The following is a 27,996-nucleotide window of genomic DNA, read 5'->3' as shown; positions in this document are numbered from 1 at the left end:
CGCCCGGCGCGGCCGCGGCCCCGGCCCGCGATGTCGCGCAAGAAGGCGGCTCGCGGCAAAGGCGGCGGAGCCGCGCCCTCGGCCGCGCTGCCCCCGGCGCAGGGCACCGGCCGGGCCGCCGCCGCCGCGCCCCGGGGGAGCTCCGCCACCGCCCCCGAGCTGCCCCGCAACGGCGGCGCGGCGGCCGGGCGGCCCTCGCTGAGCAGCAGCGGAGAGTTCTACGACCTCGCCTTCAAGGTGCGGGGCCGGGAGTGCTGCGGGGAGGGGTCCGGGAGCGCGGGGTCAGTCGGGTGCGGGGTCGGCTGTAGCGTCCCCGAAGTTCCCGGGGTCAGGACCGGGCGGGCATCCCTGCTTCCCAGAATCCCTGCATCCCTGCTTCCCTCCCTCTCAGCCCCGGCATCCCGTCCGTCCGCAGCCACCCGGTCGGGGGCTCCCCGGGGGCTCCCGGGGCGGCAGGGTGGGGATCAGCGGGGGCTGCGCTCGCAGAGCCCCCCGGCAGCGGGGCTGCTGCTGCGGGACTTGTGCAAGTGATGGCCAGAGGCTGCTCTGGGGAGCTGCTGTGGCCTCCCGGCTCCTCTTTAACCTACAAAAAACGGGGCTGTGAGCGGGGTGATGGCACCCCCTGAGTGGCATCGAGTCTGCTCTGGCTGCTGCTGAGATGTCTCCAGCTTTCTGGGCTCAGATGGCTTCTTCTCTCTGCTTCAGATCCTGCCGAGAGAGTCACAGAACAAATTAATTTGCGTCCCCCCCACTTCATCATACGACCTGATGCAAGCCCAGCCTGAAGCTCACTAGATGATTTTAGGGCGCACTTAGCGATATGGGGGCTCATTTAGTGATTTTGGCTGAGGCTACAACTCAGTGCAAACGCTCTGGCTGTGTTTCTAACGCGGATCTCTGTAACCGAGCGTGGGGGACTGAGCCGGGAGAACACGGGCTTTGCTGGGGCAGGTCCTACCGCGATGTGTGGTGTCGAGAGCTCGGTGCCGGTGGCAGTTGGTGTGGCTATCGTGTTAAGGTTTGGGATGCGGGGTAGGAGGTGAGGGGTGTTCCAGAAGTGGGTTTGGTTGCTTTGGTAGGCGGTTGGTCCTGATACAGCTGCAGTAACGGTTTAACGGCTTCCCTAAAATGGAGCCACCTCCGTGTTTGCGCTGGTTCCTGGCTCCTGGAGCTCACCTCTGCCTGCCCAGGCTGTGGCTTTCCCTGGGAATTGTGCCCATGGCACAGGGATGAGCCAAATGGGTCTCAGAGAAGCCCTAATGCCCCAGTTAGCCAAAACCTCTGCTAATGGTCTGGCTGACTTTGAACCAGTGGCAGAGAGAAATTGCTTTGTATCCAGTAAAAACCTGGTTTGTTAAACTTCCTCCTTCCCTTGCCCCTCTTCTGAGGCTCCTGAGCTCTGCCTGAGGCAGTGGCCAAATGCAAGTCCTGGGTACAGGGCTGCATCCTGGCCCCGGGTGCTTTGCATGCCTGGTGAGGCATTGGTGGTGCTGAGTGGGGAGAAGCCGCTGTTGAGGGTCACCTGTTTCAGAGAGAGGTCTGGAAAGTTAAAGAACCCCAATATTTTGTACTAAAATTGACTTCCCCCCCTTCCCTTGGCTCTGCACCAATACACCCGTGGTTCGCTGGCTGCCCTCAACCCTCGTGCCAGAGCTCGGTGTGTGGGGCTCTGCACCGTGGGGGCTGGGGCACTGTGGCTGGATCCTGCCCTCCTCGGCAGAGCCCTCCTGCCCCAAAATGAGCTACACCTGCACCCGGGGCTACTGCCACCTCTCAGGGCTGAGCTGCAGAGCCGTGGTGGCGTTTGCCACTTCGGATGGCTCCTGGGAGGGTTCGGTGTGACCCAGGGCAGTCCCTGCCTTAAAACCATTTAAATCCTGTCACAGCCTAATGGCTCTGGGAAGGCTGATGGGAGCACCTTGGAAGAGAGGGAACCTGCCGTGGCAGGTGCAGAAGGAGCTCACGCAGCCTGGCTCCATGGTCCCAGATTTCTCGGTGGTGGGAAGTTGTCATCCCACTGAGGGGAGAGGGCTCGGTGCCCCAGGGGGCAGGGGGGCTGTTGGTTTGGGCTGAGGTTTTGGGGAGCTGTATCTGGGAGCAGGCTCAGCTCTGCCGTGGTCTCTGTGGCAGGGGGCTGCCTGCCCTGTCTGCACCCAGGGCAGCTGCTGGGTGGGGAAACTGAGGCAGGGGCACTGGGAGCTGCTCCCTTGGCATCTGTGGAGGACTGGGAGGGCAGCTGTGGGCATGTGTGGGTCCCACTGAAGGCAGTTGCTTGCAGAGGGCTGATGCACCCCTGGAGCTGGTGCTTATGGCTGGGGACTCTCTGAAGTCTCCCCATGGGTGGTGCCACATCCCAGAAAGCCCCACAGTGGTGGGGTGTTTTTTGGGTGTGTTGGGGAGCCTGTGGGCCCTGCAGCTGTCGGGTTACAGCTTGTGTCACCCAGCTGGCACCTCTTGGTTTTCGGGGGGGGGTTGTGCCCCCATGAAGGACTTGTTAAGTACAGCTTGGGGTAAGGTGTCTCAAGTTGAGCCAGTGCTCAGGGACACACGTGGTGCAGGATGGGGAATAATTCTGCTGTGAGTCCCCCTTTTTCCCCCCACCCTCCCCTGGGTCCATCGCTCTTGGATGTGCTTTGTTCCTCTCAAGCATATGGGATCTGCTGCCTGCTCCTGGGATGGAGCTGGGTAATGGCTGCAGGGGGCTTCCTTCCCAAAACCTGGAGTCTAACCCCCCTCTCTTCCTCCCTCCCTCCCTCCCAGGTGATGCTGGTGGGCGACTCCGGGGTCGGCAAGACCTGCCTGCTGGTGCGGTTCAAAGACGGCGCGTTCCTCGCCGGCAGCTTCATCTCCACCGTGGGAATCGACTTCAGGGTGAGTGCCCGGGGCGCTTCTTGGCCCCTGCCTGGGGGTCTGGCAGGTGAGCTATGGATTTTGCAGAGGAGTAACTAAACGTCCCTCCAAGGACTTAAACCTCGTCACCCTGACCTGTTTCAGCTCCACCCGGGGCACCTCGGGGTCTGATGGCAGTGGCGGCAGCACAGCAGCCTCTTTGTTACAGCTTTGCACAGGGATGGGGGAGCGTGTCCTCTGCTCAGGATCCTGGGGATAATTCCTGTAAGAACTGCTGAGGCCTGACATCTGCCAGTGAAAATATTTCCCTAAGTCATTTTCAGTGTTTATAAGAGTGGTTTGTGTTTTTTTCTTGAAACAAAACCAAAACTGACACGAACCAGAATTCCCTGGAAACATTTCCTGAGCACAGCTTTGGGGTGCCGACATGGGGGTCTGGTGCCAGGTGTCCCTGCTCCTTCTGGCTTGGGGGCGTGTTGTGCTGAGGGGTCTCTGAGATGTCTGTTTTGTCTGTGATTGGAGCATCCCAGTGCTGGGAGAGTCCTGCAGTCAGTGTGTCAGAGCTGTATGGCTCCAGTGAGGACAGCAGGAACCTGCTTGACCAAGGGGTAATGGGGAGGCTAAGGGGGCAGAAGGGGAGACACATCGTGCCCTGCAATGGTCTGGTGTGCCCAGAGCATCCTTTGCCAGGCAGGGACACCTTAGTGCCAGTCAGAGGCCTTGAAACCTTCCCTTGGCCGTGTTTCCCCATTAGTACCTTGTGGCTGCCTGGGGACATCGTGGTCCAGGGTTGGATCTCTCCCTTTCTTGAAGGATTCCTGGGAGATGGGTGTCTCTTGTGACCTGCTGTTTTGTGGGGTGTGAGTAATACCTTGCTGCTGCAGTGACATGGGAAGGGATGAAGGACGGCTCAGAAAGCCTTTAGGAAGGAAATTATGTTTGGTGCCGAGCGAGGCTGTTGGCTGCAGCAGGTGAAATGGGTAAATTGGAGTCTGTAATTTTATACAAAGGTAATTACACAGTATTTCAGGTGTTCTTCAAATGAAAAGCATTTTATTACCGATTGCAATGATTGATATACCAAGGGCAGTCGTAAAACCCTGTGACTTATTGATTAGAGCACTGAAACTACTGTTACTGAGAAGCAATCAAATTAGGGTTAAATTACTTCTCTAACAGAGCTGCTAGTGCTACATTGCTCTGAAATGGGCAGATTATGCAGTGGGGAAGATCATGTGTATGCCCTAAAACTCATTATTATCATCCTTTTAAGGCACTCATAATTTTGGGGGGACATGGAAGTAGTTTTTTGATGTGCATCTCCGTTCCCATTGAGATAATCCTGTTTGCAGGTGCTGTGTAATTGTCCCTCTCGCCGTTGGCACCGTGGTGCAGATGATGCTCTGGGGTGGCAACGCTGGAGGCTTCTGCTGGTTTTAATTTGTGTCTTTCTAATCAGAAAACTGTCACATGGCACCTCCTTCTTTCCAAAATTCCAGAATTTGCTTGGGGTTTGCTGGCTGAAGTGAGTGAGGCTGTTTCAGGCGAGGCAGGCTGGGGTGGGAGGACGTCGCTGGGGTTTGCTGCGCTCTCTCGGCCTGGTGTTGGAGGTGCTGAGCGAGCACAGAGTGTTTATTTTGGTGCTTTGGGGGTTTTTGACAGGGTTTGTGGCAGTCTCTGAGCCTTGCTGGCAGCAGAGACTGCAGGGACCTCCCCAAGGCCAGCCCGTGTGGCAGCTGCACTCCTGTGCACGTGTGACCTTGTTTGGCTGCGGGAGCCGGGACCTGCCAGGACCCTGGATCCCATCCCAGCTGGGGAAACCCCAGGGACAGAGCTGCCCAACTCCTGACATTGTTTTTGGGGCCATCTCCACTCTTCTTTTTGCCACTTGGTCCCTGCAGGCTCCCTGGGATGGGATGAGCAGCCCCTCTGTCTCCTCTCCCAATCCACCCACTGGTCTCAGGGGTCCAAGATCCATTGCTCATTTTCAAGGATGTTGAACCATTAGATGCATGCAAAGCTAATGGATTACATAGGCCTGAGTGAATGTAAATGAATAGAAATCCATTTAAAATTAATCTGGCATTACAATTCCTAATGGCCCCCAAGGTTTGTTCCCTCCTACTGTTTTATGTGAGGGAGAGCCTCCCACATCGTGTTTGTTTATCATCTCTTAAACAAAGAAGGATGTTGATCTGAATGTATTTGGAAAACAAACCACTGATGCTGGGGAAATAAAGATGATTGTATTGTTAAAAAAGGCATCAAAATGGCACCTGTTGGCTTCGAGCTTTGGAGGTGTCAGGTCCTCAACATTCCTTCCTGTGAAAACTGGGCTTGCTGGGGGAGCATCTTTAGCTCCTTGAGAAAATTCCAGCCTCAGCATTCAGCCAGGACAATGCCAGGGTACCCACAGCCGAGGATTTGGCTGGGGCTGCTCTGCTGGGGTGATCCCCCCATGCTGTGGGTGTGTGGGGTCTTGAGCAGGGGGTCACTTGGAGCGGCACAAACATCGTTGGAGTTACTGTGTTGTTTCCCTCTGAGGAGAAAACCCTGGGGTGGGGGGAAAACCCCTCTCTGTCTCCGGTGTCTGGGTCACAGTTGTCACCTTCAGGGTTTCCAGCCATTACTAGATAACAAAGGGCTTAATTATTCCTTCCCATGAAGGAATAATTCATTCCGAGCCATGGCACAAGGTCTTCTTCCTCCTGGGGACCTGGCAGGTCTCTCCCCACAGATCTCCCCCGGTGAGGGCAGAGCAGCTCTCTGGGCAGGTCACGTGTGCTTTCCTGCCTTCATATGTTCAGATTCCAGGGAGAAGGGGCTCCTGGAAAAGAGCAGGATTAGCCCTCAGGGGTGTGAATCCCATTTTTCTCAGTGCCGTGGAAGGAGCTGCCTCTTGCTGTAATTTTGGCAACTCTGCAGAAACCTCGACAGAAATCCAAGCTGAGCAGCCAGTGGGACTTCTGTCCTGTCGTGACAGCTGAGTAACGGGAGGAAGGTCTTGCCAAAGCAGAGAAGCCAAAGGGCCTCGTGAGCCCACTGTGTCCCTGTCCCCGATGACATCCCGGCTCCCTGGGGCTGCCCAGCCCGGTGCTCACAGCCCCCAGCTTTGCAGGGTCGGGCAGGTGAGGATTTTTGTACTAATTGGACCTGAAAGGAGAAGAACATGAAAGAAAAATAAAATTAAGGATGAGCCTTTTCTCCCTGGGAAGAGGTGCTAATGAGCTTCTTTGCGTTTGCAGGGGGGATGGTTTCTGTGTTAATCAGGGGGATGAAACCATTGGGAAGCACTTTTTGGTGGAGTTCAGAGCAGGGTGGCTTCTCTTGTCCTCCGAGGTGTGTAGTGGTGTGGCTCCTCACTTGCTGCCCCGAGGAGGGGGAGCAAACCAGCATCCTCCTGGCACCGAGTTTGGTGCTGCTGGAAGAGGAGGAGCAGGAGGGAGCCCCGACGCCTCGGCACAGCTCCGGGCTGCCCGAGCAGGCAGCAGACACAGGCATTGCCTCCTCTGAAGGTTCAGCTTTGATGTCCACCGGTTCACACCGGTGTGCCCGGGGGGTTTCTGCTGCTGCCCCCGCCGCAGTCCCCTCGGGAGGCTCCGAGTTCCAGCCTTGGCCGTGCCGCAGATAATCTGCCCGCCGGGACGGCTGCTGTGCTGTAAACAAACCTGCCACCGGTGGCCCTGAGCTCTAAGGACTCTTGATTGCACTCAGCCCTGTGCTACTCAGGGGGTGGAATCAACGGTGTATAATATTTTTTTTCCATGAGATTTTGTTGTGTTTGTGTGTGCACCTTCCACCAGCCCTCGGCGGCTGCCTGTGCCTCGAGCAGCCAGCTGAGCTTTTGCAGGAGGATGGGAGATGTGCTCCTGCCATGCAGAGGAACAGTGACCATGGTTTGGATTCACCAAGACTGGTCCTGGATCTCCATGTGCTCAGGGCAGGGGGCTGTGGATGCCCTGAGCATCTGCTGGTCCCCAGTGGGCACCCGAATCCCTGTCCTTGGGGAGATGCTCCAGTTCCCAGCAGGTGCCCACATCCCTGCCCTCTAAGTGATGCTTCATCACAGCCTTTGTCTGGTGCCTCCCTTGGAAGGGCTGGAGCAACCTGGAGGCTCCTGGAAGCCGAGGGCTGGCTTTTATCTCAGTGGTTGGCATGGAGCATTAGCAGGGCTCATTTTCTGATGGATCAATCTGGAAAAAATGGGAGGGGAGCTGCTTAGGCCAGAAGAAAGAAATAGAAATAAATTAATTTCAGCATGTCTTTCTATACTAAATTAGCCCTGGATGTTGGAGGGAAGGGACTCTGGCATTGGGCAGAGTGTTCAGTCTCTCCTTTGCCACGAGCACTGTGATGTGTGTGGGGTCAGGATGGGGATCTGCTGCAGCAGGGTGGGTTTAGGTTGGTCCCTTCCAACACAAACCATTCCGTATTTGTGTGTATTTCCAGCTCTTTGTCTGAAATTGGTTTGTTCTGCAGCTCCCATTGCTGGATGAATTTTCACAGCAGCCAGGAGTTGATTTCATATTTTTGCATTTCTCACTGTATGGAGAGCTGGGCTCAATTTGCCCAGAGGAGCTTCCCATCCCTCAAAGCGTCCAAGGCCGGGCTGGACAGGGCTTGGAGCAACTTGCTCTAGTGGAAGGTGTCCCTGCCCATGGCAGGGGGGTGAATCTGGATGATCTTTAAGGTTTCTTCCAACCCAAACCATTCCAGGATTCCCTGATTATTCCTGCAGCACTTCCACCCCTTCTGCCTGGTTTCAGGGATCGGATGCGATGCCATCTCTGGTGCCGTAGGGACCAGGTGTGCCCGAATGCAGCAGCAGGTGAGGCAGATCCCGGTGCCCTACACAGGGAGGGCAGTGCTTGTCAGCTGGAACACGCTGTGATTTCACCCGTGTGTGCCGTGTGTGGCTCCGAGGGCGACGCCTTCTCCCCAGCTGCTGCTGGTCCCTGTTCCCTGCTCCCAGGACGGGCTCTCAGGGGAGTAAATATTCATTTTTCCTGGGAAGCTGAGCCCCGCTTTGCTGTCAGTGGCTGCTTCCTCCCTTGCAGAGGGACACTCACAGCTTTGCAGTCGGCGGCTCCTGTCATTTGCATGCAGGGGCTCAGTTGCCAAGAGATGCTGCGAGCGGTGCCCGTGGCGGCTGCGCCCGCTCCTCTCACAGCTGCTGGTGTTTTATTCATCTTTCTTTGCCTCCTGCATTTGAAAAATAATAACCCCCAGCTCTGCAGCACACCAGGGAGATGCAAACCCCCATGTGCAGGCGGTAATCCCAGTGGACAACAGGCTCCATTCCTGCCTTGGGTGAGGCAGAGAAATAAGATGAATGTCTTCAAAGCAGAGAAGTGCTCGAGCTGCTCTTTCAGTGAACTGCTGGAGCGGCAGCAAGCCCCAGAGCCTGGTTAAGAAAACTCTTAACCAGTTTAATCCTCTTTGCAGGATGGTGGGAAGATGCCTTCCCCACTCTCCCACCCCCTCGGTGTTGGAAATACCACTTGGAATAGTTCGGGTGTGGAATTTTGCATCCGTTTCATCTGACATGAGAGTGCTGGGGATGTGGAGTTTGGGAGATGCTTCTGGAAGGGCACTGGTGTCTCCCGAGCTCCTGCATCCCTGCTGGTGCCCAGTGGCTTCGTGGTGCTCACCGATAGCTGGTGTCCCATGGGTCTGTCCTGGTCTGAGGTAGTTGAAATACTGGGTTGCATTAGCTCAGGGAGAGCAGGAGGCCCGGCATGCTCGGGTGCTGCAGAGCCAGGACACAGGCACGGAAAAAATACACTTGGGAGCTGCTGGTGGAAGGAGGGTGGTTGTCAAGGTGTTCACCGTAACCTGCCTCTGTATCCTCCTAGTTTGAACTATGTGGGAGCCCAAAACCCAGCTAGAGGATGGGGATGGACATATGGAAACTGCTGGAAAATGCAATTCCCACCCACCCGCAGCGTCTCCAGGGCTGTGGGTCAGAGCCCCACTCCCTGCCCCGCTCCAGCTCAGCAGGATCCTGGTGCAGGAGCAGGGTGAGGAGGAGGTCGGGCTGCAGGAGGGCTGTGGGCACACGGCTGTGTTGTGTCAGTGCCTCTCTCGGTGCTGCCAGGTGGGAAATTGGCCTTGCTGAGGCCAGTCTGGGCTCTGGAGCATCCACTACCACGGTGCTGAGCCAGGCTGGGTCTGCTCCTGGTGCCAGGACCTGTGAGGGAGTGTTTTATTGGCTATAAAACATTTATATGGGCCCAGAGTAAGTCTAAATGGTCTGAATATTTAATGGAATACATTTGGCTTAATTTCACTTTCATCTTTTATTTGTGATAAAATATTGAATTCGACTGTGCAGAACTGGGTTGTTCTTTGAAAGCGGATGGAGAGTGGCTGGGAAAGGGGGTCAGGTGGGTTTTGGGGTGCCTCTAACCCCCTGGCTACCCTTGGAATGGCCATTAGGAGCATCCCTGTCTCATGGTTCTGCCTTGCTCAGCCCCTGTGATCCCCTGAGCCCTCACTGCCTTTCCACAGTGCTGCTGCCTCGTTTTGTTAATTAATTATTTGCCCCAGTGGGCTTTGGGTTATTCCCAGAGCGGATGTTGATGATCTCCATGGGGAAGGGGGAGGTGCTGCTCCCAGGTTCAGCAGTAGCTGCAGTGGTGGGAGCCAACTCCAGCTGAGCTCGCCGGGCACTGACTGTGCGTTGTCCTTCCCTTCATCCTTTCCCTTCATCCTTTCCCCACAGAGCCACTTCCTTGTCACCTGAGCCGTGGGGACAGGGGTTGAGTCGGTCCCATCTGTGGGGCTTTGCCAGACCCTGTGAGGGTGACACTGAGCATCCCCATGGTGAGGGGCAGGGCAGACATCGGCCACTCCAGAGCCTGGAACAGTGAGTGCTGGCAAATCATCCCCCTTAGGGAAAAACATGGGAAAAACAACCCCATCCAGTGGGTTATAGCTGTGTTTATGGGGGAAGGAGCCACAGCATGGTGTGTGCCTGAGCAGCTGTCCTAGTCCTTGGATGGCAATGGGGGACACGCTGTTCCTATGGCAATGGGGGATTTAGGGATCAAGGGCTTGTTTACCTGCGGAGCCTTCAGAAGCAAAATATTTTGTTGTTGGCACCACGGGGACACTCGTGCCCTGGGGCAGGGACTGGCTCAGTGCAGGGGCTGGCTCAGTGCTGTGCCCTCGTGTGCCAGAGCCGGGTGGTGCTCGGCTGCACCGCGCTGCCCGTGTGCTTCCCGGCTCGTCCCAGGGCTCCGGAGCTGCCCGGCTCCCCCGGCAAGGGATCTCCAGCGGAGCAGTGGAGCTCACACAGCTTTGTCTACCAGGGGCATACAGCATTTTAAATCCTGGCTCAGCACCGAGTCATTGCCCTGAGGGATTGGAGAATCTCTCGGAAGCAACAGCAAAGAATTCATCTTTATGCCTGCACTGGGAAAAAAACATTTCTCCCTGATCATAACTAGCGTGTGTTGGGAGCTTGTGCTGCTTCAGCCCTAACGGGTGATGTCTATTGCCCTAGGCTGTGGTTGTCCCCCGGTGAGGAGTTGTCAAAGAGGGCTCTGGGGGTCTCAGTGGTGCTTCAGAGCCTGAGGAAGATGTTGGTATGACAGGGCTGGGGTCATTGCTGTCTGCAGGAGGTCAGCAGGCAGGAAAGGTCAGATTGTAGGGGAGGCAATGTGGTCAGCATGTCTCTGAGGATGCAACTGGTCCTGGAGGGAACACCTGGACAGATTTAGTTCCATTTTGTGTGGCGGTTTTCTATTTAATTTATTGAAAGTCGGGGAGTGATGAGGAGCCTTGCCCAGCTGCATCAGTGCAGCCGAGCCCGCTTGGGTTGGATGCCACAAAGCCATCCATCTGTGTCCACACTGCCAGCCCTCATGCCATCTGCCCACGTCTTGGGACTTTTTCCTCCTCCCTGCCAAGCCTTGATGTTCCCAGGCCCAGTGACACACTGGGGAAATGGAGTCTTTGGCTTTTCCAGCTCTGCCTGCGCAGCATCACCACGGCAACCGCCCGGGGCGAGCGCTCTTCCTCGGCACCGGTTCGTGGCATTAACGCTGATATCGGGGAAGAGCCCCCGGGCCATGTGCCCCCACAGTGTGACCTGTGCCGGGCACGGGGGGGAGGTGAGGAGGGGTGAGGGGTCCTGCCCCAGCGCCAGTGCTGCTGCTCCTCCTCACTGGGACTGAGCCTGGACCAACCCCAGCGCCTGGCACTGCCTCCCTGGGAGAGCCGCTGGTGCCGACACTCCTGCGCCCTGTGCTCCCAACCTTGGAACAACTCCCTGGGAATGACTTTTTCCCCCCAGAGCCAAGTGCAGGAGGCTGCTGGAGGCATCCAGGGAGCCCCAGCCCTCCCGGGGAGTGCAGACCCCACTGGTGAGGACCTTGCTCTCTGTTGGATGCTGAATTTGGTCTGAATTGTTGGATTTGCTCCCTGTGCTGCTCACCAGCAGCAGGTCCCACTGGTGCCTCTGTGCCTCGCTGCTTCCTCCGAGATGATGACTAAGAAAAACACAACTGTGTGGCTGGATGAATAATTCAGCCCAGCCTTGCTGCTGGGGGGGTCGTAGCAAAGACCCTGTCCAGGGACATCCTCCTTGTCAGCATGGAACAGTCCCTGGATGAGCATCCGTCTTAAAACGGTGCCCTGGGCAGAGCAGGGGCAGGACAGATCCTTTCCCGGGAGCACAGGGAGCCCTTCCCGTGCAGGCAGATGTCTGGGCTTTCACTGGTGTATCTTTGCTCCTGGGTGAGCACTCCCTGCTCCCAGGGGCCGTGGGGGAGCACCGTCTCTGTGGGGTCACACCGTGACCCGCGGGCTCCCATCGCCCCGTGTGCCGCGCGCCTCGGCGGAAGCGCCGGGGGATTGTTGCTACTCTCGGAGTCAATTTTTAGAGCTCAGCCCGGATTTGGCAGCAGTGCCAGCCAGCCCACGCAGCTCCAGCCTCGGCGAAGGGCTGGCAGCTCTGCTGGGCTGCCGGGGATGCGGCTTTGCAGGGGTGAGCCCCCGTGCCGCGTCCAGGCACCTTGCCGTGGCACCAGAGACCCTGGCACAGTGACAGCCGTGTCACACTGCCCTGGGCACCTGTCACCGGTGTGTGGTGTGTGCTGTAACCGCTGCTCCTGTGTGCTTCCATAGGGCTGTGAGGGCTGTATGGTCACAGTGTGCTCACAGTGTGTGCAGGGAGTGGAGCCAGGGCCGTGAAGCCTCTCAAGCCCTTGTGCTGCAGGTGTGGGCTTCCTGGGGCTCCCGTGTTCCCGGGACATCGCACGTTGCAGGTTTCAGATGAGTGACTTCTCTTCTTCCTCTGAGTGCTGAGGCACGTGTGGCCTGAAGCCAGTGCCAAGGAGCTTTAAAGGTGCTGAGTCCTGAGCCTGGAGGGCCCCCTGTCCTGCTCAGGGAGCCTGTCCACAGGCAGTTCCCTTCCTGGCTCCTTCCCCAGCTCCTTGTCCCAGTTCATTCCTCAGCTCCACCAAAGTTTGCTGGCGAGGCTTGGGGAAGCGTGGTTAATGTGATGGGGTCAGAGTGGGGCTGGGAATCTCTTCCCGGTGAATTCTGCTGCCCTGTGTTTGGGAGAAGTGCTGACTGCAGGGCATCTCCAGGGCATCCCTGCAGGGTATTGCCATGGAACATCTCTGCCTTGCAGGAGCCCTGCAGCAAAAAGCAGTTGGAGGACTGGGGGAGCCAGAGCCCTGAGAGAGGGTGACCCCACCTGTCTGCCTGACAGCAGGAGTTTGTGTTGTTAGGAGGGGCAATAAAAGGAGGAGACCAACTCCCACAGCATCACCTTGCTTTGGGGTGTGGGACGTTCACAGGACTCAGAGCGTGGTGCCAGTGAGTTGCTGTGGTGCTGCAGATCCTGGAGAGCAGCACCCAGAGCTCTTAAATGAGTCGGTGCCAAGGAGCTGAACTTGGGGAGCGGGTCCTGCTGTGTGGGGGTGCTCTCCAGGCCCCTTTGCATCGGGGTAACTCGTCGAGGTGGCTCCAGGCAGAGCTGGAGCTCAGTGAGTGTCTCTGTGGCTCAGCCCGAACTTCCTTCAACATGTTAACAAGCTGCACTTATAAATGTGCATGAATTAACGGGAGAAGTGCTCGGCAGTGCCGAAAATAACCTTGTTCCCAAGCAAGCGTTAATGCTTCGCAGATGTGTTTTTCCCCCTTGAATAATACACATGTGAGGTCAAATTATTCCAACAGGGAAGAGCAGCAGGAGCAGAGCAGCTTTGGGGGGTTGATTCTCCAGGGATCGGCCCCGTAGCCCAGTGCAGGGGTGGAAATCCTCTCCTGAGGACCCAGCTGCTCCAGCTGGAGTTCTTGGCTGAAGATGGGCTTTCCAAGCATGCAACAAGGCAACTGTGTGTGGAGTTTGGCCCAGTTTTATTTGTAACAAGGTTGGCAATGTCTTGGAAGAGCACCTGCCTGTCCAGGAGCACTGTCTGCACTGTGTTCCCGTCCTGGTGCTTCTGCCTGAACCTCCTGGCGACCACAGTGGCAGGATTTGGGATGTTTTCTCTGCCTGGGGTGATTTCCCAGTGCAATCCTGGCTTGCAGCCCTGCTCCAGTGCCCCACACTGGGAGAGCAAATGGTGGAGTTGGATTAGACAAACTGGTTTGACTGACTGGGACGGTTTTGGTGTGGAAGTGCCGGTGATGCGCCGAGTGTGCTGTGCTTCCTTACACCTCTCCATCTCCCGGGGCTTTCAGTGGAGCCCAAACCTTGGGAAGAGCCTGCTCTAGTAGAGCAGAAAATGGGAGAACTAGGACTGCTGCTGTAGAGAAGGAGAAGCTTTGCAAAGATCAAAGCTTTGACTCCACAGTGCCTGGGCTGGTGCAGCTCTGTGCTGGTAGCATCAGGAGGGCTCCTTGTGCCGTGGCTTCCTCCTTGTGCCACCAGTGAGTGGATCTGAGCGACCACCCCGGAGCTGACAGAGGTGCTGGGGCAGGGGCTGTGCCCACTCAGCCCACTGTACGTCAGCCCTTGCCGTCGCTGCTGCCACCACACTGTGCAGAGATGGGCTGGGTGTCAGGGAGCACTGGGACCCCTGATGGGTGTCAGGGAGCACTGGGACCTGATGGATGCCAGTCCTGGGGGCTGACTGGACTCCTGCGGCCGTCAGAAAATCTCATTATAGTTGTTGAGTCTCTCCCTTTTCCTTGAATCCTTTGAAGGATCTGTCTGGGCTGGGCTTTGCTGCACAGCGAGAGTGCAGCGTTCGGGAGCTGTCTGCCTCGGCTGCAGGTGAAGGATGGGTGTGCTTGGGATAAAAAGCTACAGATTCCTTTGTCAGGTCTCTGGGGTTTTTATTTTCTTTAGGGATGAGAAGCACTCTTTAATAATGCTGTTTGCAGTGCTGTCTGCAGATGATGCTGTGTTACTGCCGAGGTGTTTGCTGCTGGATGTTCAGCCCTGATTTTTTTTTAATTGGATTGTAGAGTCTTCTGAGAAACTTTAGGCAAGTTTTCAGCCCAGGGCACAACCTGGGGCTGGCTGCAGTCACTGAGGCGAATCCTAGAATCGTTTAGGTCGGAAAAGACCTTTAAGGTTATAAAAGTGCTGCAAGGTTTTGTTCCCCCCTCAGATAAATGACTCCCTGTCTAACAGGACTTGATGAGCCATTTTTCATCCCCACGGCACTGACGGCGCCGTGTTTGCTGCAGATGAGAAATGATCCCACAGCAAATGCTCCGTGGAGATCCCTGTTCCGCTGTGCAGCGCGGCGTGTCCTTGATGAGGAAAATGAAGATAAATATGTGGAGTGCCACGTTACTTATTCCCGGTATTGGCACCGATTTGCGTGAGCCATCTCTGCCCCCTTTGTCTCCAAGGCTGCCTGGTTTGGAAGTAAGCAGGGATATTTTTAAAAATATCTCTTCTATCATAAAGTAGGGAAAAAAAAGATGGAAGGGGTGAGTAATGCAGCCCGGGGTGTTGGGGGAGCTGCACAGACCATCCCTGGGTGTGGAGGAGGGATGTGGCCGTGGGGTCCATCCCATCCTGGAAGCTGACCATGTGTTGGAGCTGCAGGGATGGGCTGCAGCCTTCCTGCTGACTGTTGCATTTTGGTGGCTCTGATCTCCAGGGTGGCTGCAACAGATCCTGTCCTATGGAATTTTAAGGCTGGAAACCCCAGTTTCCCTGGCTGCCTGCAGGACTGGGGCACAGGCTCGCTCTGATGGGGCAGAGACGTCTCAAAGCCTTGCATGGCTGTGACTTCTGCCTGTTGGGATGAGTCTGAGCAGCCCTGTTGGGCTTGAAAGCATCACATCTCACCTGCCTGTGCCTTCCTCAGGGACTCACCCTCCAATCATCCCAGGGCTGTGGTGGTTCCATGGAGCAGCCGGGCAGGGGAAGGAATGCTGGACGTGTCTGCCACGGGCGATGCCGAGAAGCAGAGCGTGGCTGTACTTTAAAATGCATGATCCTAAGCAGATCCTCTTACCTCTAATCTGTCCCTAAGACAGGATTCTCTTCTTGCAGAAAACCCTTTTATTTGCAGACTGATGTGAATAGAAGATGATAAGTCACTAATTCTTCAGTGTGTCTGCTGCAACAAGAGCCTCGGCTCTTATCTCTGCAGGGCTGGCAGCCAGGGAGATGTTAATTGGGATTTAATGTAGTGAACATGGCTCTTGACAAAGGCTGGAGCTCTGACATCCCTGGGGTGCTGCGGGGAAGGGGCTATGCCCACCTGGAGACCACAGGTGGGGTCATTTATGTAGGACAGGGCTTGTGGCTTCTCCTGGCAGGGACCCGGTGTGCAGGGCAGAGGGGACACATGTGGTGACCCCTGGAAGGAGGTGTGGGGGGGACACGGGGCTGGCTCTGGCAGCAGAGCGGGTTGGAAGTGCCGTGTGCTGGGAGGTGACATGGTGTTAATCTGCTTTTCACGGGATCTGCTGAGGAACTGAGCAGCGAGTGCCGACACGTCGTGGGTTCTGAAGGGATCTTGGCACCGGGGACCGGCGCTGGCTCTGGAGCAGCTCCACTGCGGGTGGGAGTGTGGAGTGTGCAAGGCCTGGGGAGGAAAAAAACAAGGCAGAAGTTTCTATTTTTAGCTGCAGAGTGCAAATGCACAGAGCTGCTGAGGAATTAATCACCTGCCCTGCGAGATGAATGGTTGGGATTTCTCTCTAAGTGGGAGACTTAACGGGATGAGGTGGAGGGAATCGTGCAGGCGTGTTGGCCACCCAGGTCTCCCCTGGGATGGGTGACAGGGATGCTCAGGAATGTCTCTGGTGGTGGCATAGCTGAGGAGAGGAGGAATATGATTCCCAGTGCCTGGGATATCTTCCAGCAGGACCACGTCCAGCCACACCATGGCACGGCTCTGCATCCAGCCCCTGTCCCTGCCCCACTCTCCCCATTCCCAGCAGCTTTCCACAGGCTCCAGGCTGTTCCCTTTGCTCTCTGGCAGGGAATGTGCTCCTGAAAGGGTTTTCCCCAGGCTGGAGTGGTGGGCTGGCTGTGTTTTCCATGGAGGCACTGCATGGCCGGGCAGTGCCAGACCCGCTGCCCCATGGCCTGGCGGAACGAGCATGGCTTGAATTTGGAGGGACCAACATTGGAGCACTGTTTCTACTGAGGGGGCAAAGGGGGGGATGCTCCTTCATCCCTGGCCTTGGCAAAGGGCCGGGATGTCCCTGAGCCAGGTGCTGTGCCTGGGGAGATGCTGAGCCACAAGGACCAACTCCCTGGCAGCCGCAAGCGCATGTGTGGGAAAACCTCAGGGTTTTAACGAGCAAATTTAATGCAGTGTCCTGCTGTTTTGGGCAGGTTTCCATATCGATCCTTAATCTATTTTTGCAGCCGCTGTTGGAGGTGGTGGTTATTTGTGTGTCTGCTACAGCCACAACTCATCCCATTTCCTCCTGGCACAGGAGCGTTTGTGCTCGCAGGGGAATTTGGATCCAGGTCCTGCCTTGGCACAGGGCTGGGGTGCTCCAGCATCCCTTCAGCCAGTTTGCTGCTGCTGGGTTCCTCCTGGCTTCCTAGAATAAAGGATAACCCAGTCTATCACCCACCCCTGAGCGGCGATGGGGACCTGGCAGCCACCTGCCCCGGGGTGACACCACAACCTAATGACATTTCTGGGTGGCTGCACTGTCAGTCCCACAGCTCATTACTGCCACTAATTAACTCAGCTGCTGCCTGGAGCCTGGTTTGATCCATAGTCACTGAAGCCATTTGTTCCCATTTTGGCAGGAATTCTCCCCCACTTGGCCGCAGGAGCTGCCTCCAAGGCCCAGTAATGACATTTGAGGGGGTTCTTTTCCATGGTAAAAGTGGAGCCCCCGGCACTGTGTGTGCTCGGGTGGGTGGGTGATGGTGGGTGCTCCTGGGCAGCTCCTGGAGCCAACACCCACCAGAGGCTCCAGGGAGCCAGGGTGGGGACTCCCCTGGTTGGAGCCTGAGCGGTGTCAGTGAGCAGCTCCCATTAGTCCACTCAATTGTGAAGCAAATTAATCCATGTATCCAATTTAACTTTTAAGGCTTTGCCTAATGAGTTAATGTGTGGAAAAGCTGGGAGAGGCCGGTTTGTCTGTGGTTCTGACCCTGGGTGGTGCTGCAGCCTTCCCTGGCATGGGCTCAGGGAGCTGGGGCTGGGCTGGGCTGTGCTGGTCGTTCCCAGTGGGCTTCACCCGGACCGTGGGGACGCTGTGGACCAGGGGAATGGCAGTTCCCCATCCTGCAGCTGCCCCGAGAGCAGAGCAGGGCAGCAGCACCTTGATTTGGGTGGGAGCTTCTGCTGCAGGGTGGATGTTTTGGGCAATGTGGTTTTGCTCCATCACCTTCTCCTCCATCCTTTCTGCTTCCAAACGGCTGCTCCCGGGCAGGGGGTGGGATCGTGCCAGGGCTGCAGCCAGCGGGGCCTCAGCGTGTCGATAATGCTGCTCTTAATTGAGGACCATCTGCACTTGGTAATTTGATTTTTCCTACATCTGCAAGGTTCCAACTTTGTTTATCTGACATCCTGAGGATTATTTAACTTTGGAGCCTCGTGTTCTCCAGCCCAGGCACTCCAGGCATTCCACTGCAGCCCCTGCTAGACGAAATTTTAATAACATTGTCACCGCCCCAGGAAAAAAGACACATTAAAATCTGAAATTGGGAAGGGCAACAGCAGAGCTGAGTCGCAGGGATGGTTTTCCTGCCCAAATTTGTGTGGCAGGAGGCTGCTGGGAGTGTTACCTCTGTTATAACAAACTGTGTGAGATGAGGAATGAGCCCTGAGCACCACAAGCACTCCCATTGCCCGCAGGGCTGGCAGCACATTTCATGTCTCAGTGCATTGACACACGTCATCTTTTGTCTTTGGATGCTTATTAGTAGCTCAGCCCCCAGCTGTGCCTTGGAAAGGCTGTCAGGAGGGAATTGAGGCAGCTCCTTAAAAAAATAATAATAATAATTGGAAGCTGGAAAGTCTTTTAGCCATGGTATGGGGGGAGACTTGAGCATCTGATTCATCTGAACCACACCAGTTTGCGCTGCTGGCAGCAGCTCCTGCCTCTTTCCACCCCAGCTCCTGCCCTTTCCCACCCCAGATCCTGCCTTTTCCCATCCTGCTCCTCCTACCTTCTGCTTGCCTTCTTCACCCACGTTTTGCAGCCATCTCGTGCCTGGGGGCAGCCAGGGGTCTCAGAATCCTGGAATGGTTTGGGTTGGAAGAGACCTTAATCCACCCCCGTGCCATGGGCAGGGATACCTTCCACTAGACCAGGTTGCTCCAAGCCCTGTCCAGCCTGGGCTTGAACACTTCCAGGGGTGGGGCAGCCACAGTTTCTCTTGGCAAATGTCTCTGGGATGCAGGCAGGGGTCCGGCAGGAGTGATGCTCTGGATGGCTCTGGCTGTGTCTCCTGCCTGCAGGAGCATTTCTGTAGCTCCTTGCCCTGGAAACCCGCTCTGTTCCACACCCAAACCCCAGGAAATCCATTTTTTTTCCCAGCCTGGTCCAGCAGCACCTGGATCCATGTGCAGACTTTAATTAGGTCTAAGCATTTCCCCCCCTAAAATGTAGGTCAGTCGTAATTAGTGTCACTCCTGCTGCTGCCGGCTCTGTGTTAATTAACTCCTGAAGTGCAGGTCAATGCATGAAGGGCAGCTTTGGAGCTTCACCTTTTTCGGCTGCTCGCCAGATGCTTCAAGGTGGCTTTGGCTCAGATGGTCCATGCTCAGGGCTTGGGCCATGTTCTCCCTCCCACTCGTGGTGGTCATCACCCCTGGAGCACGGCCACGCTGAGGACATGGCCGTGTCCCCGGGCACAGCCTCACACTGCTCTGAGCTGGATGTGCTGGTGTTGCCATGGGGAAGGGCACCTCTTTGGTGCTGGTTTTAACGTGAAGCTCCTGGTGTCCTTGTCCTCATCTATCACACCAAGTGTCCTTTTCCCCTGCAAGGTGCTTGTGCCGAGATCCAGGGCCGATGGGGAAGTGCCGAGTGTTTTCCTTCCTCTGCAGCCCCTGGCATGGTGGCCCTGGCACAGTCCCTGGCAGGTGGTATTGGCAGCTGGTTGTTGCCAACTGGGAATGGCATTTGGACAAACGCTGTGCCAGCGCAGAGCCCGGGGCTCCCAGCCCCTGCACCCTGCAGGATGTGCCGGTGCCTCCCTGGGGCAGCAGCCACGGGTTGGACTCGATGGTCCTTGTGGGTCTCTTCCAAGTCAGCACAGTCTGTGATTCTGTGACCTGAGGGGGAGGTGAGCTCAGAGTGGATTTTCTGCAGATTGTAAACCTGCCCTGTCTCACCTGCAGAACAGGGGCCGGGCAGAGCTGTTGTGCCTCCTCTGGGATGAGGGTGAAGGTGCAGCTCGGACACACTCAGCAGCATCACCACGGCACACAGTCCCACCCTGGGGATGGCTCTTGTCTGTACTAACCTGGGAGCCCTGGGCAGAGGCACCAAGGTCCAGGAGGCACCTCATGGCAGTGGGAACCCTGGGTTTTAGGCACTTCAAGCCTTCAGCAGCCTTGGCTTCCCATCCCAGGAAAGGCTCAGCTCCGTGTTTGGTGAGTCTCAAGCCCCCAGCCAGCTCCCCAAGCCCCCGGCTGCTCCCCAACTACTTCCCAGCTCCCCCACCCCACACCCTGGCTGCCTATTTTTACCGTTCCTGGGCTGTGAATCACTTTGCTCCCCCGTCTCAGTCGCTGCCTTTGAAGGTATTTATAAACCTCGACCGTCTCCCCTGCGCCTGCCTGAGCAGATGGTGGATGCAGCGCTCCGGCTCCTCCTGCCCTCTCCTCCTTGCCTCTATCCGAGTGTAGATGTGCAGGAAGCGAGATGCTCCCTGTGCCCTCGATAAAACCATCAATGAAGAGCCTCAGCAGCACTGTCCTGGTGGGTGAGGACGGGCACCAGCACCCCGAGGTGCCTGGTCCTTGGTGCTGAGCAGTGTGGGATGTGCAGGGATGGATCTCGGCACGTGCCTGGAGGGGTTTGGTGGCACCGGAGCTGGTGGCGTGTCCAGGGCCGGAGGTGGGTGAGCCAGGGCTGAGCTGGGGGAGCCCAGCCCAGGGTCAGGGCAGCCTTGACGATCCCATGGCCACGTGCCTGGGGAGAGGAAAGCACCCCATGCCAGTTCTGGAGGAAATGGGACTCAAATCATCACCAGAGCAGCGACCGGCTGCCTCATCCCACTGGTGCGCTGTGCCTTGGCCACATTTCCAGCACATTCCAATGATTACTGTGCTAATTTCTATGCATCTGGCAGGCAAATTAATCTCTGCTCCTTCGCCTGGGACCGCTGGTCTGTAGGGTTGTGTTTGGTTCGTGTTTGGAGAGCCTGGTGAGGCTTGCTGGATTGCTGGTTGCTCTGGGGCACGGTCAGGATCTGTCCCCTGCCCTCACTGTCCAGCACAGCCACCTGGAGGGGCACCAATGGGCTCCCCACACTGCTCCCAACTCTGCCAGGGCATCCTTCTGCAGAAAGTATCCCGTTGTTTTGGGGAAAACCCGGTGTGCCCCTTCCCCTCTTCCTTTCCACCTTTCCTAAAACCGAGAAAACCAGGGGAAAAAAATGAGAGAGAAATCAGGAGAAAAACAGGTACGAGAGGCAGGAGAAGTTACTTTTAATTTGCTGACTGGATATGGAGTGGTTGGCTCTGTCTTTTGAAGGCTGGTAAGGTGGGATGCTGGTGCTCATTAATTTATGGCCAGAGGTCTCCAGACCAAGCCGCTCGTGGCACCATCAGGGTTTAGGTACCCAAATAGATGCAGCTTGTGGTGAAACAGGGAGGGAATCCTCTGGCTGGGCCATGGTGCAAACGGCTCTGCAGGCACTGGGACCGATGGGTGCCAGTTTAAAAAGCAGGAGAGGGATCAGCCCAAGGGTTTGGTGAAACTCTGTCCAGGATGGGGGGCCGGGTGTTTGTTTCTCCCTGGGGTCCTGGGTGTCTCACAGCCACGCTCACCCCTCACCACCCTTTCTGTTTTCTTTCAGAACAAGGTGCTGACGGTGGATGGGGTGAAGGTGAAGCTGCAGGTACGTCCTGTGGCCCTGGGAGCAGCTCCCTCGCCCTGCTGGGCAAAGCCCCTCAGCAGAGGAGCACCCCCGACACAGGTCCCCCTTCTCCAGCCTTTGCCGTTGTGTCTCCTGCCACAGGACAGCCCTGCAGGCCTTTTGGCTGCTCTGTCCCTTTGGTGGGAGCCTGCTCAGGGCTGGGGGCTGCTCTGGCCATGGTGATCCGTGTCCCAGCCCCGCTGCCTCCCTGCTGCTCCGTGACTGCAGCTGGAGACAGTGAAACCGGAGCAGCACCTGTGGGGTTTGCTCAGCTTTTCCAGGCAGCTCCTGCTTTGGCAGAGCCAAAGGATGGTGATCCTTGAAGAGATCCACATTCCCTGGCTCAGCCAGCATCCAGCCCTTGGGAAATGTTGATTTTGTGTCCAGAGCTGCTCCAGCCCCCCGAGACCTGACCATTTGCCTGGAGCTCAGTAACACCATTAGCATGGATCCTCCCCAGCAGCAGCGTGGCACTCTGCAAACCTCCTGCTGCATTAAAGACTGATAAATCACATTAGCAAGTCCCCATGCATCCATCTGATCCATGGATTTTCCGATTAAGGGCCGTGTCAGGAGCCCTCGGCCACTCATTGTCGTGTCCCTGCGCTGAGGAGTGGGGAGGTGCTGCTTCCATATTTATTGCTCTTGTTGTTTTTCCTATTGATGTCCCTGGAAGCAAAAGCTGGAGAGGCTTCCTGGGGTTGCACCGTGCTGTTTGGGCTGGTTTTGGTGGGTCTTGGTCACGTCTGATCCCTCTGCTCCCGTCTGCTTTCCAGATCTGGGACACGGCCGGGCAGGAGCGCTTCCGCAGCGTCACCCACGCCTACTACCGGGATGCCCACGGTAAGCACGGCCACCTCTGCTCTTGGGGGAGCCCCCTGGAGCTGCCACTCCAGGCCAGGTGAGTCGGGAATCACCGGAGCAGTTTCCCCGTGGGAAGCAGCCGCCCAGGATGGAGGAGGCTCTGCGTGTCGAGGTGCAAACACACCAGCAGCGTGAGGTGTTGCTGTGGTGGATTTTAGTGTTGTTTTACATTTCCCAGCAGGGACCTGCTGTCCCCAGGGGTGACCTGCCACGGGGACCAGTGCAGAGCCAGCACTAATGCCCGTCCCTCTCTCCACAGCTCTGCTCCTGCTCTACGATGTCACCAACAAAGCGTCCTTTGACAACATCCAGGTACGGCAGCACCCCCGGCCCCTCCTGCCGGGCTGGCTGTGGGCTGGCCCAGGGAAGGGAGTACCTGGAGGAGGGGTGTGATAGAGGCAGGAGCTGTGGGCACTTATAGAAGGGCTTCCATGAATTCTGAGCACTTGCAAGGACAGGTAGGACACAGGTGGAGAAGGTTTTCCCTCTCACAGCAAATAAAAGGATGGATTCACTGCTCTGGTCAATTAACCTGTGTAATTACAGCACTGGCACAGAACCTGCTGCAGTAGCTGAGCATGGGCAGCTTTCCCCAGCAAGCTGCTCCCTCATTCCCCTCTGCTCCTTTGGGTCCCAGCCGGTAGGGATTGGGGACCTCATTGCCCCCCACCTTAGTGCCAGACCTGGCAGGGAGAGGGTCACATCCTGCTGCCCATCCCCAGCCCACCTGCCCCTCCTGACTGATGGCATTTGTGGGGGTCCCTTGTGCTGCCCAAGTTTGCCCCCTGCCCACAACCCCAGCCCCCCAGCTGACCCTGAGACCCCCTGCAGGTCCTCCAGGGGTGCTGGGGAGTGGTGTTGGAGCAGAGGGCTCTTAGACCCGGCAGAGGGGAGGAGCAAATGCTGCCCCTGGGCACATCACTGTGGGGGGGTCAGGAGCACCCAGGCACTCTGTGTCTCTTCCCTTCGCCCCACCAGTCCCTTGTGGCTGCTGGGGGCCAGCACTGGCAAGGAGGGGTGGAGCAGGAGTGGAGTCAGAAGGGAGCTGAGGGGTGTAGTCAGGAGTGACTGCATCCCTTGGACCTGCCCCCATGGAACTGAGCACCCTGAGCCCCCGGGGTGTGGTGGGGTCCTGGGGCTGCTGTGTTGGGCTCCCACATATTGTCAGTGACACGCCCTGATCCCGAATCATCCCTCGCTTCCCTGGCTGGGTGCTGATGCAGGATGCTGCTGGACTCGGAGATGGTGGAGCAGGGATTGCTGGGGATTGCCGGCACTTGCCGTGAGCGCAGTGTTGGCACGAGAGGCAGCAAGTGGCTGTTCACACCACAGGGTCAGGGATTACAGGGAATTAGGGCAGGTTTGATTAGATTAGGCTGGATTAGAAGGCAGAGAAGTCACCCCATGACTCAGGGAGGCAGGTTCAGGGGCCTGCTGGGATGAGTGTGCTCGGCATGGGGGCAGCATGTGCAGGACACGGGCACGGGGCACATCCCAGAGCCAACCCTTGGTACCCTCGAAAAAGAGGCTTAGTCTGAACGTCCCAACCAAGGGGAAATTGGGGTTAAATTCCTAGAGGCACCTGTGGGCAGACAGAGTGGGCAGTGGGGTCAAAAGGCTGCTGTTACCCTTGGAAATAGGGGTCTGGTAGCAGCCAGAGCAGGTGCTGGGCTTGCTTGGCACAGTGGGCCCCTCAGTGGCACCCCAGGGCACTGCTTGTCTACAGGGCTCATCCACGGAACATCCCTGGCACTGCTCGGGATGGCAGCGTCTCCCACAGAGGGTGTCCGTGCCCAGGACTGGGGCAGCTCCCCCTTCTCCTCCTCCTCCCCCTGGGGCTGTTGCCAACCCCTCTCTCTGGCTGTCTCCCTCCAGGCTTGGCTGACAGAGATCCATGAATACGCACAGCAGGACGTGGTCCTCATGTTACTGGGAAATAAGGTGAGCCTGGCCCCACCTTCCCAGAGCCTCCTCTTCCTCCCACGGTGGAGCCACGGGCAGGGGAGCCTGGCAGGGCATAAGGGGATGTGGAGGTTACCTACTGGTGACCTTCCAAATCACCCCAAATTGCTATTTGCTGTTCCCATTGCAGGTGGATTCAGCCCAGGACAGAGTGGTGAAAAGGGAAGATGGAGAGAAACTTGCCAAGGTAGGTGAGGTGCCTGAGGATGTGCACCAGGAAATGGTCACCTGGAGACCAGTCTGACCCAAAATACGCCTGGGACCACTTTGCTTTTCTTCCCTTGTTGTGCTCTCCCCTTCCTACTCATCTTCTTTCTCTAAGCTTCCACTAACATTTCTTGTTTCTTTGTCCTCAAAAATTATTCTCAAAGTTACCTGAGCAGTGATCCCTGGCTCAGTTTTCCCTGCCCACCATGGCAGGGTATGAACTCCCTAGGCAGGCACTGACACTGGCCAGAGCCTGGGAGCCCCTGGGAACATCACAGGTACACTCCTGATGCTGCTGTGTCTCGTCCCACAGGAGTACGGGGTGCCCTTCATGGAGACCAGCGCAAAAAGTGGCCTCAACGTGGAATTAGCGTTCACAGCCATTGCAAAGTAAGTGCCTGGAGCAGCAGCTGGGCACCTCTCCTGCAGGGACACAGCAGCCATTGGGATAATGGCTGGCACTGTCACCCACCTCTTCATGCCCTGGGTCCCACCTTCAGCTCTTTTGCTGGCAAGAACTTGCCCTCTCACATGAGATATGAAATGTCTCATCAGGGGGAGCCTTTAGCGAAGTGTCCTGGCCAAGTTCAGTTCAACTGAGCTGGGCCAGCTTGGAATCAGAATCCTGGAATGGTTTGGGTTGGAAGGGACCTTAAAGCTCATCCAGTCCCACCCTCTGCCATGGGCAGGGACACCTTCCACCAGCCCAGGTTGCTCCAAGCCCTGTCCAACCTGGCCTTGGACACTTGCAGGGATGGGGCAGCCACAGCTTCCCTGGGCAACCTGTGCCAGGGCCTCCCCACCCTCACAGGGAAGGATTCCTTCCCAATATCCTATCTAACCCTGCCCTCTGGCACTGGGAAGCCATTCCCCCTTGTCCTGTCCCTCCAGGCCCTTGTCCAAAGTCCCTCCCCAGCTTCTTCCAGACAAAATCCCTTCTCCCAGAAGCAGGCAGCATAGGAGTACCATGTTCCCCCTTCCCACAGGGAGCTGAAGCACAGGTCCATGAAGTTGCCCAACGAGCCCAAATTCAAGCTCCACGACTACGTGAAGAAGGAAGTGCGAGGCTCGGGCTGCTGCAGGTCCTAACGCTGTGTTTGTACAGAGACTCTGGCCGTGCCCTCCGTGCTCCCGTGGGCAGTGTGTGCATGTCTGTCTGTCGTGTCTGTGTCTGCCCCCAAGGTGAGCTGCGCCGTGGGCCATGGAAGCAGCAGCAGGAGGAGCTCTCTGGGATGCTGCAGCCACGTGCTGGGCGCTGCTGCCCGAGCCCCAGCACAGCCATGGGCGCTGAGAGCACTCGGCTCTGTCCCCTGGTGTTCCCGCCTGGCTCCCGGCCGGGAGCTTGGCTGTCTGGGAAGGGGCTGGGCTGGGGTCTCCTCCCAGGGCCAGCTGTGCCCGCTCTTAGTGAGAGTCGTGCTGCGACGCAGGGGAACCAACACCTTCTCCCCATCTGAATTCCCCTTCCTTTCCCTGCATCCCTGGAATTCAGCCCCTGGCCTGGGGCTTGCGGGAAGGATGTGTTTGAAGGCAAACATTTTTGTAGTTGCTTTCTCCTGTCTGTGCATCCCTGTGAGGTGGGACACACCTCCAGGGTGAGGGATTCTCCTGTTCCCTGCAAACACAGAGCTTGGCTGTCTGTCTGGATGAGCTCCTGCATACCTGGCTGTGTACAGAGATTCCTGAATTATCCCTTCAGGAAAGGCTTTGGTTCTCCTCCTTCCGCCGTTTCTAGTACTTTAATTGAGAAGAAATCTAATGTATTGCAGCTTATTCTAAATACCTTCCTGTAAGTGTGATGGCGTTTTCAGATGCAACAACGCTTTGATATCTTCAAAGTTCTCTTGGGCAGCTCTTTCTTTTCGCCGCAGAGAGCTGGGGGGAAGCTGCAGGCAGTGATTTTACAGGCTGCAGACTCTTGCCAGCTCTCTTCAAGGGCCTCCTCACCCCTTTGGTCTGTGTCAGGCTTTTGGCTGTTTTTTTGTCAAGCTGCACTTCTAAGTACAAATCTGAATCTGGATGAAGTGTTTGGCCTTTGGCAGTTTTTCCCTTTGGAAACTCCACCCGCAGATCAGCAGGTGCCTGCTGTGCTGAGCCTCGTGGGCCACTTCACATGAAAGGAAGTAACCCATCCATTGCCCTCCGGCCACCACCAGCCCCCCCCAGCAGCTGGCTCAGACAGCCCTGCCCCTCCTTTTGCTTGGAATTTTGGCTCCAGCACCCCCTTCCTGATGGGCACAAGGAGCCTCCAAGCTCCTCTGTGAGCTGCAACAACACAAGCAGCTACAGCTCCACAGGGTGAAAAAGGATCCTGAAATGAACCTACTGAGAACAGAGCATTTTTTTTCCTATTTTTTTTTTAGGGAGAGACAAGTCTCAAAGTTGTCTGATTTAAATTTTAAAGTAATCTGCGGAAAACCCATTCCTGCAGGAATTTTTGCGTTCCTGGCAAACCCTGCTGCCAGTCCCTCAGGAGCAGGCAGGTGAGGGATGGCTGTCAGGGCCCCCCATTTCCCCCCTCAGCATCCCACAGATCCAAGGGATGGCCAGCACTGGCACAGTGGCCAACACTCCCACTGGAGCAGCAGCATCGGTCCATTGCTCAGCGAGCCTTTCCCTAAAATAACTGGAGCAACTCTCTTCACCTGAAAAGTGTCATTACCTGCTGCAGGTGCTCTCAAGATTTGTTTCCAGGTAGCAGAGCCCAGGGCAGGCTCTGAGAGGGGCTCAGGAAAGGAACTGTATAGGAATGTGTAGAACTCGCTGTTCCAGGTGCCTGGGTGAGCTTTGCTTTGCTCCCACTGCTGCTGTACTGAGGGGTCCCCAACGCTTCTTAGAATCCCACCCTGGGCTCTGCAGCATTCACTTGCTGCCTGAGGAAAAGAGTGGGATTTCAGAGAGCCCCTGAGCTTGCTGGGTCCCAGGGATTTGGTTTTGTGTGGGGCAGGAACAGCCAGGCAGCTCTGAGCCCTGAGCTGTGCCTCCCTCTGCTTCCTCATCCTGCCCTGGGAGCAGCAGCAGCTCCATCCTGAGGTGACAGGGAGTCTACCTAAAGGCAAAATTTAGCAGCAGGATTCCTAATGAATTAGAATTACTGATGGATTAGCATTCCTACTTTAGGCTGCTGCTTTCCCTCTCGGATTGGCATCTCACTTTCTGGGAGACAAAGCTGAGAACTGGTCACTCCCTGTTCACTGTGGGACTGAAACCAGTTAAAGACCACTAACAGTGAAGATGTAAATGTTTCCCTTTGGAGCATTTCCAACCCACCTGTGGGGAGCAAACTCTGCCAGAGCAGAGCCCTCACAGCCACGTTTGTGGTATTAGACCCAAGTTTTGAGCAGACAGCCCCATCTCTCCCAGTCACCAGTTCCCAATGTAGGACTGGTCTCCCAGTGCCTGCAGTGGCCTGACCCCAGAGCTCCTCCTCACGTGGCCATTTGGGATTTTTCCACGGGCCTCTGCTGCCACCACGCGATGCTGCAGGAATTGCTCGGTGCAGCATTAATTGTTTGATGCAGCATTAATTGCTTGGTGCATCCAGCGTCACCCGCAGCTCTCGTTTCTGCTGGCTCTTGTTTACAGCTTTTGGTTCATTCCTGTTAATAAAATTTTTTATAATCTCC

The 27,996-nt window shown here is 56.7% G+C and overlaps 1 protein-coding gene and 1 long non-coding RNA gene across 3 annotated transcripts; one reads left to right on the top strand and one right to left on the bottom strand.

The window, feature by feature from the left end:
• RAB26 (RAB26, member RAS oncogene family) lies at nt 1–27,995 on the top strand. Of its 2 annotated transcripts, XM_039382356.1 has the most exons (10): nt 67–237; nt 2,761–2,871; nt 19,596–19,850; nt 21,281–21,322; nt 22,117–22,183; nt 22,464–22,516; nt 24,080–24,145; nt 24,297–24,353; nt 24,687–24,763; nt 25,360–27,995. In XM_039382356.1, the coding sequence occupies exons 2-10, from the start codon at nt 2,764–2,766 to the stop codon at nt 25,460–25,462; spliced, it is 828 nt and encodes a 275-aa protein (XP_039238290.1). In that variant the 5' UTR covers nt 67–237; nt 2,761–2,763; the 3' UTR covers nt 25,463–27,995. The 2 variants fall into 2 exon arrangements, with proteins under 2 accessions (XP_027591855.1, XP_039238290.1); XM_027736054.2 differs by lacking the exon at nt 19,596–19,850 and having other exon boundaries at nt 1–237.
• On the bottom strand, nt 556–1,047 carry LOC113995701. The gene is made up of 2 exons (XR_005563904.1): nt 959–1,047; nt 556–708 (listed from the first exon to the last, which is right to left on the bottom strand). It is a non-coding gene; the product is annotated as an uncharacterized LOC113995701 (long non-coding RNA).
• Nucleotide 27,996: the final 1 nt, after the last annotated feature.

Source organism: Pipra filicauda, unplaced genomic scaffold, assembly GCF_003945595.2.
Source record: "Pipra filicauda isolate LSUMZ 115617 unplaced genomic scaffold, ASM394559v2 scaffold266_size1643727_pilon, whole genome shotgun sequence".
Lineage (NCBI taxonomy): Eukaryota > Metazoa > Chordata > Aves > Passeriformes > Pipridae > Pipra > Pipra filicauda.
Note: the sequence above shows the minus strand (reverse complement) of the source record. Positions and strands in the feature narration are given on the sequence as shown.

What these genes read in the sequence shown, in the direction of transcription:
- RAB26 (XM_039382356.1), top strand. Translation starts at nt 2,764, where the DNA reads ATGCTGGTGGGCGACTCCGGGGTCGGCAAGACCTGCCTGCTGGTGCGG. An exon ending in AAGGCTCAGCTCCGTGTTTG is followed by an intron (nt 19,851 to 21,280) that starts GTGAGTCTCAAG and finishes GTTTTCTTTCAG; the next exon opens with AACAAGGTGCTGACGGTGGA. An exon ending in GGGTGAAGGTGAAGCTGCAG is followed by an intron (nt 21,323 to 22,116) that starts GTACGTCCTGTG and finishes TCTGCTTTCCAG; the next exon opens with ATCTGGGACACGGCCGGGCA.